At 50.9% G+C, this 13772-nt stretch overlaps 1 protein-coding gene across 1 annotated transcript in view; it reads left to right on the forward strand.

The window, feature by feature from the left end:
- The window catches only part of LRP8 (LDL receptor related protein 8), a 151344-nt gene that overhangs the window by 89815 nt on the left and 47757 nt on the right, over positions 1-13772 (forward strand). Inside the window, exons 5-6 of the mRNA XM_038766282.1 lie at positions 604-972; positions 11564-11686. Coding sequence (XP_038622210.1) covers positions 604-972; positions 11564-11686 — 492 coding nt within the window. The remainder of the gene's footprint in view (positions 1-603; positions 973-11563; positions 11687-13772) is intronic.

Here is a 13772-nt window from a genome sequence, read left to right on the forward strand (position 1 = left end):
AAGCGCTTACTATGTGCAAAGCACTGTTCTAAGCGCCGGGGAGGCTACAGGGTGATCAGGTTGTCCCACGGGGGGCTCACAGCCTTCATCCCCATTTTCCAGATGAGGTCACTGAGGCCCAGAGAAGTGAAGTGACTGGCCCAAAGTCACCCAGCCGACAATTGGCGGAGCCGGAATTTGAACCCATGATCTCCGACTCCAAAACCCGGGCTCTTTCCACCGAGCCACGCTGCTATAATAATAATAATAATGACGGCATTAATGAAGCGCTTACCATGTGCAAAGCACCGTTCTAAGCCCTGGGGAGGCTACAGGGTGATCAGGTTGTCCCACGGGGGGCTCACAGCCTTCATCCCCATTTTCCAGATGAGGTCACTGAGGCCCAGAGAAGTGAAGTGACTGGCCCAAAGTCACCCAGCCGACAGTTGGCGGAGCCGGGATTTGAAGCCCTGACCGGGCTCTTCCCACCGAGCCACACTGCGTTGTCCCAGAATAAGCTGTTAATCCAGACCAGAATTAGCCAAGGCGGGCAGCCGGGTGGGTGGGTCGCGGCTGGGTGGTCCCGCGGAGCGCTGGACCCCGACGCCGGCCCCCTGCCCGCAGGCTGCAGCCCCGGCGAGTTCCAGTGCAGCAACCGCAGCTGCATCGCCCGCGTGTTCGTGTGCGACGGCGACGACGACTGCGGGGACGGCAGCGACGAGCGCAGCTGCCCGGGCCGCACGTGCGGCCCCCGCGAGTTCCGCTGCGGCGACGGCGCCTGCGTCCCCGAGCGCTGGCTGTGCGACCGGCAGGTGGACTGCGAGGACCGGTCGGACGAGGCGGCCCAGCGCTGCGGGGGCCCGGCGGGCCTCCCGGCCCCCGCCACCTGCGCCGCCCACGAGGTGCCCTGCGGCGGCGGCCAGTGCATCCACCTCAGCTGGCTGTGCGACGGCGACCACGACTGCAAGGACAAGTCCGACGAAGCCAACTGCCGTGAGTGGCTCCGCGAGCGGGACGGTGGCATCCCCTTCCCTCCCTTCTCCGGCCCAGCCCGCACCCTCCGCTCCTCTGCCGCCGCTCACCCCCTCACCGGGCCTTGTTCTCGCCCGTCCCGCCGTCGACCCGCCGGTGACCAAAACCTGCTGGTCTCAGCTCCACAACATTGGAAAGATCCGCCCTTTCCTCTCCATCCAAACCGCTACCCTGCTCATTCAAGCTCTCATCCTATCCCGTCTGGACTACTGCATCAGCCTTCTCTCTCATCTCCCATCCTCCTGTCTCTCCCCACTTCCATCCATACTTCATGCTGCTGCCCGGATTATCTTTGTCCAGAAACGCTCTGGGCATATTACTCCCCTCCTCAAAAATCTCCAGTGGCTACCAATCAATCTGCGCATCTGGCAGAAACTCCTCACCCTGGGCTTCAAGGCTGTCCATCACCTCGCCCCCTCCTACCTCACCTCCCTTCTCTCCTTCTCCAGCCCAGCCCGCACCCTCCGCTCCTCCACCGCTAATCTCCTCAGCGTACCTCGCTCTCGCCTGTCTCGCCATCGACCCCCGGCCCACGTCATCCCCCGGGCCCGGAATGCCCCCAATCCCTCTGCCCATCCGCCAAGCTAGCTCTCTTCCTCCCTTCAAGGCCCTGCTGAGAGCTCACCTCCTTCAGGAGGCCTTCCCAGACTGAGCCCCTTCCTTCCTCTCCCCCTCATCGCCCTCTCCATCCCCCCATCTTACCTCCTTCCCTTCCCCACAGCACCTGTATATATGTATGTTTGTACATATTTATTACTCTATTTATTTATTCATTTATTTTATTTGTACATATCTATTCTATTTATTTTATTTTGTTAGTATGTTTGGTTTGTTCTCTGTCTCCCCCTTTTAGACTGTGAGCCCACTGTTGGGTAGGGACTGTCTCTATATGTTGCCAATTTGTACTTCCCAAGCGCTTAGTACAGTGCTCTGCACATAGTAAGCGCTCAATAAATACGATTGATGATGATGACCCCCGGCCCACGTCCTCCCCACAGCCGGGAATGCCCTCCCTCCGCCCATCCGCCAAGCTAACTCTCTTCCTCCCTTCAGAGCCCTACCGAGGGCTCACCTCCTCCAGACTGAGCCCCCTTTTTCCTCTCCTCCTCCCCATCCCCCCCGCCCTAATAATAATAATAACAATGATGGCATCTATTAAGCGCTTACTATGTGCAAAGCACTGTTCTAAGCGCTGGGGAGGTGACAAGGTGATCGGATTATAATAATAATAATAATGACATTTATTAAGCGCTTACTATGTGCAGAGCACTGTTCTTAGCGCTGGGGAGGTGACAAGGTGATTGGATTATAATAATAATAATGATGGCATTTATTAAGCACTTACTATGTGCAAAGCACCGTTCTAAGCACTGGGGAGGTGACAAGGTGATCGGATTATAATAATAATAATAATAATGGCATTTATTAAGTGCTTACTATGTGCAAAGCACTGTTCTAAGCGCTGGGGAGGTGACAAGGTGATCGGGTTATAATAATAATAATAATGATAATGGCATTTATTAAGCGCTTACTATGTGCAAAGCACTGTCCTAAGTGCTGGGGAGGTGACAAGGTGATCAGATTATAATAATAATAATAATAATAATAATAATGGCATTTATTAAGCACTTACTATGTGCAAAGCACTGTTCTAAGCGCTGGGGAGGTGACAAGGTGATCGGATTGTAATAATAATAATAATAATGGCATTTATTAAGTACTTACTATGTGCAAAGCACTGTTCTAAGCGCCTGGGAGGTGACAAGGTGATCGGGTTATAATAATAATAATAATAATGGCATTTATTAAATGCTTACTATGTGCAGAGCACTGTTCTTAGCGCTGGGGAGGTGACAAGGTGATCGGATTATAATAATAATAATAATAATAATGGCATTTATTAAGCGCTTACTATGTGCAAAGCACTGTCCTAAGCGCTGGGGAGGTGACAAGGTGATCGGATTATAATAATAATAATAATGATGGCATTTATTAAGCGCTTACTATGTGCAGAGCACTGTTCTTAGCACTGGGGAGGTGACATGGTGATCGGATTATAATAATAATAATAATAATGGCATTTATTAAGTGCTTACTATGTGCAAAGCACTGTTCTAAGCGCTGGGGAGGTGACAAGGTGATCGGATTATAATAATAATAATAATAATGGCATTTATTAAGTGCTTACTATGTGCAGAGCACTGTTCTAAGTGCTGGGGAGGTGACAAGGTGATCGGATTATAATAATAATAATAATAATAATGGCATTTATTAAGCGCTTACTATGTGCAAAGCACTGTCCTAAGCGCTGGGGAGGTGACAAGGTGACCGGGTTATAATAATAATAATAGTGATGGCATTTATTAAGCGCTTACTACGTGCAAAGCACTGTTCTAAGCGCTGGGGAGGTGACAAGGTGATCGGATTATAATAATAATAATAATGGCATTTATTAAGTGCTTACTATGTGCAGAGCACTGTTCTTAGCGCTGGGGAGGTGACATGGTGATCGGATTATAATAATAATAATAATAATGGCATTTATTAAGTGCTTACAATGTGCAGAGCACTGTTCTAAGTGCTGGGGAGGTGACAAGGTGATCGGATTATAATAATAATAATAATAATAATGGCATTTATTAAGCGCTTATTATGTGCAAAGCACTGTCCTAAGTGCTGGGGAGGTGACAAGGTGATCGGATTATAATAATAATAATAATAATGGCATTTATTAAGCGCTTACTATGTGCAAAGCACTGTTCTAAGCGCTGGGCAGGTGACAAGGTGATCGGATTATAATAAAATAATAGTGGCATTTATTAAGTACTTACTATGTGCAAAGCACTGTTCTAAGCGCCTGGGAGGTGACAAGGTGATCGGGTTAGTATAAAATAATAATAATAATAATAATAATAATGACATTTATTAAGCGCTTACTATGTGCAGAGCACTGTTCTAAGCGCTGGGGAGGTGACAAGGTGATCGGGTTATAATAATAATAATAATAATGGCATTTATTAAGCGCTTACTATGTGCAAAGCACTGTTCTAAGCGCTGGGGAGGTGACAAGGTGATCGGATTATAATAATAATAATAATAATGGCATTTATTAAGCGCTTACTATGTGCAAAGCACTGATCTAAGCGCTGGGGAGGTGACAAGGTGATCGGGTTATAGTAATAATAATAATGGCATTTATTAAGCACTTACTACGTGCAAAGCACTGTTCTAAGCACTGGGGAGGTGACAAGGTGATCGGGTTATAATAATAACAATAATGGCATTTATTAAGCGCTTACTATGTGCAAAGCACTGTTCTAAGCTCTGGGTTAGCCCACAGGGGGCTCACGGTCTTCATCCCCATTTTACAGATGAGGGAACTGAGGCGCAGAGAAGTGAAGGGACGTGCCCACAGTCACACAGCTGACAGTCGGCGGAGCTGGGATTTGAACCCATGACCTCTCACTCCAAAGCCCGGGCCCTTTTCCTCTAAGCCACGCGGCTTCTCACCCTCCTTCCCCTCGCCACAGCACCTGTATATATATCTGTACCAATTTATCGCTCTATTCATTTGACTCGTATATATTTACTATCCATTCATGCATTCAATCGTATTTATTGAGCGCTTACTGTGTGCAGAGCACTGTACTAAGCGCTTGGGAATGAGGTGCATTTAGCTTTTATTCTATTTGTTCTGACGACTTGACACCAGTCCACGTGTTTCGTTTTGTCGGCCGTCTCCCCCTTCTAGACTGCGAGCCCGTTGGCGGGTAGGGACCGTCTCTGGATGTTGCCGACTTGGACTTCCCAAGCGCTTAGTACAGTGTTCTGCACACAGTAAGCGCTCAATAAATACGATTGAATGAATGAATCCCCTCCGGGGGAAGGACGGCCAGGGTGGGGGGAGCCCGTCCCCCAGCTCTGCAGCTGTCTACAGAGACTTGTGCAGGAACGGCGCGGCCTATAATCCATCGGTCATATTTATCGAGCGCTTACTATGTGCAGAGCACTGTACTGAACGCAGAATCAGCCGAAACGCGCCCTGCCCACGGTGGGCTTACAGTCTAGAGGCCAAGTGGGAACAGCCTGGGCCTGGGCCTCAGAGGAACTGGGTCCTAATTCTGTTTCAGTTGCCCATGTGCTGTGTGACTGTGGGAAAGTCACTTAAAAAATCACTAAAATTGGGGTTTCGGTACTCGTTGTCCCCCTCACACTGGGAGCCCCATGACCTAATTATCTTGTAGTAACAATAATAACAGCGGTATTTGTTGAGCGCTTACTATGTGCCAGGCACCGTCCTAAGCACCGTGGCAGATACAATAATAATAGTAATAATAATGATGGCATTTATTAAGCGCTTACTATGTGCAGAGCACTGTTCTAAGCGCTGGGGAGGTTACAAGGCGATCGGGTGGTCCCACGGGGGGTTCACAGTCTTAATCCCCATTTTACGGATGAGGTGACTGAGGCCCGGAGAAGTGAAGTGACTTTGCATTCAGTCAGTCGTATTTATTGAGCGCTTACTGTGTGCAGAGCACTGGACTGGGCGCTTGGGAAGTGCAAGTTGGCAACATATAGAGACGGTCCCTACCCATCAGTGGGCTCACAGTCTAGCTCACTGTGAGTGAGCGGGCTCACTTCGTACATAGTAAGCACTTAAAAAACACCACAACCAGCAATCAATCAATCAATCAATCGTATTTATTGAGCGCTTACTGTGTGCAGAGCGCTAGACTGAGCACTTGGGAACTACAAGTTGGCAACAACCTCAGCAGGGTTATTATCTGGGGCGCAGGCTGGCTGGACGGGCGAGGATGAGCTGGGAATCTCCGCGTCCCCCCTCCATATCGTCTCGGAGCCCGTGGGCTGGAATATCTTGCCTGACGGCGTCCCCCCATCTCCGGAGGAGGAATTGTGCTTGATGCTGTCGGCTCGGAGTCTCCCAGCTGGGGATTCTCCCAGCAGTCCCTGCGGAAAAAGAGGAGAGGAAGAGGAGGAGCATATCCTGACTCCCTATTGGAAACCACCACGCATCCGATCGACACCACCCCCGGCTCGCTCCCTGGTTCCCCGACCCGATCCGGTCAGCCCTCAGACCCTGCGAGGGAGATCAATCATTCAATCGTATTTATTGAGCGCTTACTGTGGGCAGAGCACTGTACTAAGCGCTTGGGAAGTACAAGTTGGCAACATAGAGACAGTCCCTACCCAACAGTGGGCTCACAGTCTAAAAGATGCGCTGAACTGATAGCGGAGCTCCGGCCAGCCCTGCCCCCTTGATGCCCACTAGCCAGCCCATGCTCGCTCTCGTGCCCGCGGGCCGTTGTGTGGCGGTTGCCCAGGGGACGGGGAGGGCCCGCGGGCCCCCCTCGCTGCCCGACACCCCTTTGGACCCCACGCCAGGGGGAGAATCATAGCAGTGACATGATTCATCAAGCGCTTAGTGCTGTACTGAGTGCCGGGAAAGAAGACCCCGTGGGAATAAAAGTCCCTGCCCCACGGGAGGCTCGCCATCTAAAGAATCATCATTCGTTCGTTCATTCAGTCGTATTTATTGCGCGCTTACTGCGTGCAGAGCACTGGGCTAAGCGCTTGGGAAGTCCAAGTCGGCGACGTAGAGACGGTCCCTACCCAACGGCGGGGTCACGGTCTAGAAGGGGGAGACGGACAACCGAACAAAACACGGAGACGGGGGGCAAAGTCGTCAGAATAAATAGAATTGAAGCTAAATTCATTCATTCATTCAATCATATTTATTGAGTGCTTACTGTGTGCAGAGCACTGTACGGAGCGCTTGGGAAGTGCAAGTTGGCAACATATAGAGAAGGTCCCTACCCAACAACGGGGTCACGGTCTAGAAGGGGGAGATGGACGACCGAACAAAACACGGAGACGGGGGTCAAAGTCGTCAGAACAAATAGAATTGAAGCTAAATTCATTCATTCATTCATTCAGTCGTATTTATTGAGCGCTTACTGTGTGCAGAGCACTGTACTGAGCGCTTGGAAAGTGCAAGTTGGCAACATATAGAGACGGTCCCTACCCAACAACGGGGTCACGGTCTAGAAGGGGGAGATGGACGACCGAACAAAACACGGAGACGGGGGTCAAAGTCGTCAGAACAAATAGAATTGAAGCTAAATTCATTCATTCATTCATTCAATCGTATTTATTGAGCGCTTACTGTGTGCAGAGCACTGTACTGAGCGCTTGGGAAGTACAAGTTGGCAACATACAGAGACGGTCCCTATCCAACAACGGGGTCACGGTCTAGGAGGGGGAGACGGACAACCGAACAAAACACGGAGACGGGGGCAAAGTCGTCAGAACAAATAGAATTGGAGCTATATTCATTCATTCATTCATTCATTCAGTCGTATTTATTGAGCACTTACTGTGTGCAGAGCACTGTACTAAGCTCTTGGGAAGTACAAGTTGGCAACATATAGAGACGGTCCCTACCCAACAACGGGGTCACGGTCTAGGAGGGGGAGACGGACAACCGAACAAAACATGGAGACGGGGGGGCAAAGTCGTCAGAACAAATAGAATTGAAGCTGAATTCATTCATTCATTCAGTCGTATTTATTGAGCGCTTACTGTGTGCAGAGCACTGTACTAAGCGCTTGGTAAGTACAAGTTGGCAACATATAGAGACGGTCCCTACCCAACAGCGGGCGACAGTTATAAGCTAATCAGACTGGACACAGTCCCTGTCCCACAAGGGGCTCCCAGTCTCAATCCCCATTTGGAACAAGATCCGCGGCATGGGCTGGGATATCTTGCCAGTTCATTCATTCATTCAGTCGTATTTATTGAGCGCTTACTGTGTGCAGAGCACTGTACTGAGCTCTTGGGAAGTACAAGTTGGCAACATAGAGAGGCGGTCCCTACCCAACAGCGGGCTCACAGTCTAGAATAGAATAGTAGATATGTACAAGTAAAATAGAATAATAAATCTGTACAAATATATATACAAGTGCTGTGGGGCGGGGAGAGGAGGTAAGGCGGGAGGGATCATCATCATCATCATCAATCGTATTTATTGAGCGCTTACTATGTGCAGAGCACTGTACTAAGTGCTTGGGAAGTACAAATTGGCAACATATAGAGACAGTCCCTACCCAACAGTGGGCTCACAGTCTAAAAGGGGGAGACAGAGAACAAAACCAAACATACTAACAAAATAAAATAAATAGAATAGATATGTACAAGTAAAATAAATAGAGTAATAAATATGTACAAACATATATACATATATACAGGTGCTGTGGGGAAGGGAAGGAGGTAAGGTGGGGGGGATGGAGAGGGGGACAAGGAAGGGGCTCAGTCAGGGAAGGCCTCCTGGAGGAGGTGAGCTCTCAGCAGGGCCTTGAAGGGAGAGCTGGGCCTTGAAGGGATGGGGAGGAGGAGAGGAAAAAGGGGGCTCAGTCTGGAGGAGGTGAGCTTTCAGTAGGGCTTTGAAGGGAGGAAGAGAGCTAGCTTGGCGGATGTGCGGAGGGAGGGCATTCCGGGCCAGGGGTCGACGGCGGGACGGGCAAGAACGAGGCCCAGTGAGGAGGTGAGCGGCCGCAGAGGAGCGGAGGGTGCGAGCTGGGCCGGAGAAGGAGAGAAGGGAGGTGAGGTAGGAGGGGGAAGCGAGTCCCAGTGAGAAGTTCCAACCCAATGGGAACGCCTCTGGAATTCTCACAGCCGTGTTCCTCTGGTGTTCCCCTTCGGCCGACCTGGTTTCAGATCATCATCATCATCATCAGTCGTATTTATTGAGCGCTTACTATGTGCAGAGCACTGTACTAAGCGCTTGGGAAGTACAAATTGGCAACATATAGCGATGAGACAAGGCCAGGGAACTCCTAAACTCCTAAGGCCCTACTGAGAGCTCACCTCCTCCAGGAGGCCTTCCCAGACTGAGCCCCTTCCTTCCTCTCCCCCTCGTCCCCCCTCTCCATCCCCCCCACCTTACCTCCTTCCCTTCCCCACACCACCTGTATATATGTATATATGTTTGTACATATTTATTACTCTATTTATTTTACTTGTACATATCTATTCTATTTATTTTATTTTGTTAGTATGTTTGGTTTTGTTCTCTGCAGGACTGTGAGCCCACTGTTGGGTAGGGACTGTCTCTATATGTTGCCAATTTGTACTTCCCAAGCGCTTAGTACAGTGCTCTGCACATAGTAAGCGCTCAATAAATACGATTGATGATGATGATAAAAAGCGGCATCTAGCAGGCATAAACCACGCTTGAGATCACGAAGGTTTTTACGGCTTTGGCCAATGGATCCGAACCCTTGGCCCCGCCGCCGGCCTCTGAGGTTCGGACGGACGAAGGGGGTGGCCGGGGGGAAGTCTCCTTAAAGCCTTCTCTGGAAAACTTCGATCGTCTTAGAAGAGAATTGGGCTCGCCGGGCTTTGGGACAGCGGGGCTCAGTGGAAGGAGCCCGGGCTTTGGAGTCAAGAGGTCATGGGTTCACATCCCGGCTCCGCCTATTGTCAGCTGGGTGACTTTGGGCGAGTCACGTCACTTCTCTGGGCCTCGGTGACCACCTCTGTAAAATGGGGATTAAGACCGCGAGCCCCCCGTGGGGCAACCCGATCACCAGCGCTTAGAACAGTGCTTCTCGCCTGGTAAGCGCTTAGTAAATGCCATTATCATTATTATTTGGGAGCTCACTCGGCTTCCAAACCTGCGTGGGCCTAAGAGAAATTGGGCAGGGGGCCTCCGGAGAATTATACAGCAGGGCTTGCATTTTGTTTCTTTTATGGAGAAACAAAATGCCTCTCTTTTTTTAGAGAAGCAGCTGTGGCTCAGTGGAAAGAGCCCGAGTTTTGGAGTCAGAGGTCATGGGTTCAAATCCCAGCTCCGCCACTTGTCAGCTGTGTGACTTTGGGCAAATCACTTCACTTCTCTGGGCCTCAGTTATCTCATCTGGAAAATGGGGACTAAGACTGTGAGCCCCACGTGGGACAACCTGATCAACTCGTATCTACCCCAGCGCTTAGAACAGTGCTTTGCACATAGTAAGCGCTTAACAAATACCATTATTATTATTATTATTATTATTATTATGGGCGTGGAGTACGTCGGAGGGAGGGTGTGAGAGAGGGGGAGTGAAAAGGAAGGGCAGGGGTGAGGGCGGTGAGCTCGGACAGGGAAATCTGCCGGCGGACACGAGGCAGAGAAGGAGTGTGGCTTGGTGGAAAAAGGCTGGGCTTGGGAATCAGAGGTCATGGGTTCAAATCCTGGCTCCGCCACTTGTCAGCTGGGTGACTTTGGGCAAGTCACACATATTCTATTTATTTGATCTTGTTAATATGTTTTGTTTGGTTGCCCATCTCCCCCTTCTAGACTGTGAGCCCGCCGTTGGGTAGGGATCGTCTCTATATGTTGCCGACTTGGACTTCCCAAGCGCTTAGTACAGTGCTGTGCACACAGTAAGCACTCAATAAATACGATAGAATGAATGAATGAATGAATATGTTGCCGACTTGTACTTCCCAAGCGCTGAGTACAGTGCTCTGCACACAGTAAGCGCTCAATAAATACGATTGAATGAATGAATGAATGAATATGTTGCCGAACATGAATATGTTCCCAAGCACTTAGTACAGTGCTCTGCACACAGTAAGCACGCAATAAATACGATTGAATGAAAGTCACTTAACTTCTCTGTGCCTCAGTTCCTTCATCTGTAAAATGGGGATGAAGACTGTGAGCCCCACTTGGGACAACCTGACCACCTTGTATCCTCCCCAGCGCTTAGAACAGTGCTCTGCACATAGTAAGCACTTAACACATGCCATTATTATTATTAGTAGTAGTAGTAAGCGCTTAATAAATGCCATCATTATTATTATTATTATTATAAAGTGGGGATTCAATCCTACTTCCTCCAACGTAGATCGTGAACCCCATTAGACGGGGACTGTACCCACCCTGATCAATCAATCAAGCAATCAGTTGTATTTATTGAGCGCTTACCGTGTGCAGGGCTCTGTTCTAAGCACCTGTGGGAGTCATTCATTCAGTCGTATTTATCGAACGCTTACTGCGTGCAGAGCGCTGTACCGGAGTCCAACACGACAATGTAACAGATACGTTCCCTGCCCTCGATGAGCTCTTCCGTCTACAGCAGCGCTTAACACAGTGCCCGGCATATAGTAAGCGCTCAATCTAAGCACTTGTGGGAGTCATTCATTCAGTCGTATTTATCGAGCGCTTACTGCGTGCGGAGCGCTGTACCGGAGTCCAACCCGACATTGTAACAGATACGTTCCCTGCCCACGGTGAGCTATTCCGTCTTCACCAGTGCTTAGCACAGTGCCCGGCATATAGTAAGCACCCAATCTAAGCACCTGTGGGAGTCATTCATTCAGTCGTATTTATCGAGCTCTTACTGCGTGCAGAGCGCTGTACCGGAGTCCAACCCGACAAGGTAACAGACACGTTCCCGGCCCTCGGTGAGCTCTTCCATCTCTCCCAGCGACGTATAGTAAGCGCTCACCGCGGCCCCCGCTGAATCCGGGAATTCCTTGTCCCGCGCAGCCCTGCGGACCTGCCGCCCGGATGAGTTCCTCTGCGGGGACGGGAGCTGCGTGCCCAGGGCTAAACGCTGCAACCAGGAGCGCGACTGCCCCGACGCCAGCGACGAGGCCGCCTGCCTGAAGGGTAAGTACGGGGACAACTGCCCCGCGGCCGGAGCCGATGGCCCCCGCCCGCTGTCGTCTTCTGCCCTTCTCTGCCCATTTCGTTTTTAGTGGCATTTGTTAAGCCCTTACTACGTGCCAGCAGCGTGGCTCAGTGGGAAGAGCCCCGGCTTTGGAGTCAGAGGTCATGGGTTCAAATCCCGGCTCCGAGCTGTGTGACTCCGGGCAAGTCACTCCTCTGGGCCTCAGTTCCCTCATCTGGAAAATGGGGATGAAAACTGGGAGCCCCCCCGGGGGACAACCTGCTCACCTTGTAACTCCCCCCCGCCAGAGCTCAGAACAGTTTAACGAATGCCGTCGTTATTGTTACGAGACAGTCAGGTTGGACCGAGTCCATGCCCCCTGGGGCTCATGGTCTTCTCTCCCATTTTACAGATCTGAGGTGACTGTGTTGCCAATTCATTCATTCATTCATTCAGTTGTATTTATTGAGCGCTTACTGTGTGCAGAGCACTGGACTAAGCGCTTGGGAATTCCAAGTCGGCAACATATAGAGACAGTCCCTTCCCATCAGTGGGCTCACAGTCTAGAAGGAGGAGACAGAGAACAAAACCAAACATATTAACAGAATAAAATAAGTAGAGTAAATATGTACAAGTAAAATAAATCAATAAATAGAGTAATAAATCCGTACAAACATCTATACATAGATACAGGTGCTGTGGGGAAGGGAAGGAGGTAATGCAGGGGGGATGGAGAGGGGGAGGAGGGAGCTCAGTCTGGGAAGGCCTCCTGGAGGAGGTGAGCTCTCAGTAGGGCCTTGAAGGGAGGAAGAGAGCTAGCTTGGCGGTGGTGGTAATAATAGTGATGATGATGATGGTATTTGGTAATAATGATGGCATTTATTAAGCGCTTACTAGGTGCAAAGCACTGTTCTAAGCACTGGGGAGGTAACAAGGTGATCAGGTTGTCCCACGAGGGGCTCGCAGTCTTCATCCCCATTTTCCAGATGAGGGAACTGAGGCCCGGAGAAGTGAAGTGACTTGCCCAAAGTCACACAGCTGACAGTTGGCAGAGCCGGGATTTGAACCCATGACTTCCGACTCTGAAGCCCGGGCTCTTTCCACTGAACCACGTTGCTTCCCGTAATAATGCTGGCATTTGTTAAGCGCTTACTATGTGCAAAGCACTGTCCTAAGCGCTGGGGGGGTGGATCCAAGGTGATCAGGTTGTCCCACATGAGGCTCACAGCATTAATCCCCATTTTACAGATGAGGTAACTGAGGCTCAGAGACGTTAAGTGACTTGCCCAAGGTCAAACAGCAGATATGTGGCGAAGTCGGGATTTGAACCCATGCCCGTGCTCTTTCCACTGAGCCCCGCTGCTTTGAGTACTTAAGCACTAACTACGTGCCAAGCCCTGTTCTGAGCCCTGGGGCAGATACAAGATGATCAGGGTGTCCCTCGCGGGGCTCATTTTACAGATCCGAGGGGACTGTGGCCCGGAGAAGTGAAGTGACCGGCCCAGGCAGACAAGCGGCAAAGCCGGGACGAGAACCCAAGTCGTCCTGATTCCCAGGCCCGTGATTCGTTCGTTCAGTCGTATTTATTGAGCGCTTGCTGTGTGCAGAGCACTGCACTAAGCGCTTGGGACGTACAAGTTGGCCCAATAGAGAGACGGTCCCTACCCAGCAACGGGCTCACGGCCAGTAATCTGTGATCCGTGATCTGCCCACTTGGCCACGCTGCTTCGTTCCCCACTGCTCCCCGCCTCGAGGGCCCCTCCATCCCGTAGGGTCCCCGAGCCCCCCAGGAAACTGTAGAGACGAAGGGGTGGTTTCAGGGAGGGTCGAGGGCCGGCTCGGGACGCGACCCGGGGACGACTTCCGCACTCCCCTGTCTGGGCGTGGAGAAGAGCCCGCCGGGATGCTCCCCGACCCTAACCACCCATCCACACGTCCCCCACCGGGCTGCCCCAGAGCTAGCTGCCTTCCTTGGGGTCGGGGGTCAGGGGTCAGGACGATCTGATGGGGTCGGGGGTCAGGGGTCAGGACGATCTGATGCGTCAGGGTCTTTGGCTGCCCAGCCCTCCTGCTGCATGGCAGAGG

This window comes from Tachyglossus aculeatus, chromosome 24 (genome assembly GCF_015852505.1).
Source record: "Tachyglossus aculeatus isolate mTacAcu1 chromosome 24, mTacAcu1.pri, whole genome shotgun sequence".
In the NCBI taxonomy this organism is placed as follows: Eukaryota; Metazoa; Chordata; class Mammalia; order Monotremata; family Tachyglossidae; genus Tachyglossus; species Tachyglossus aculeatus.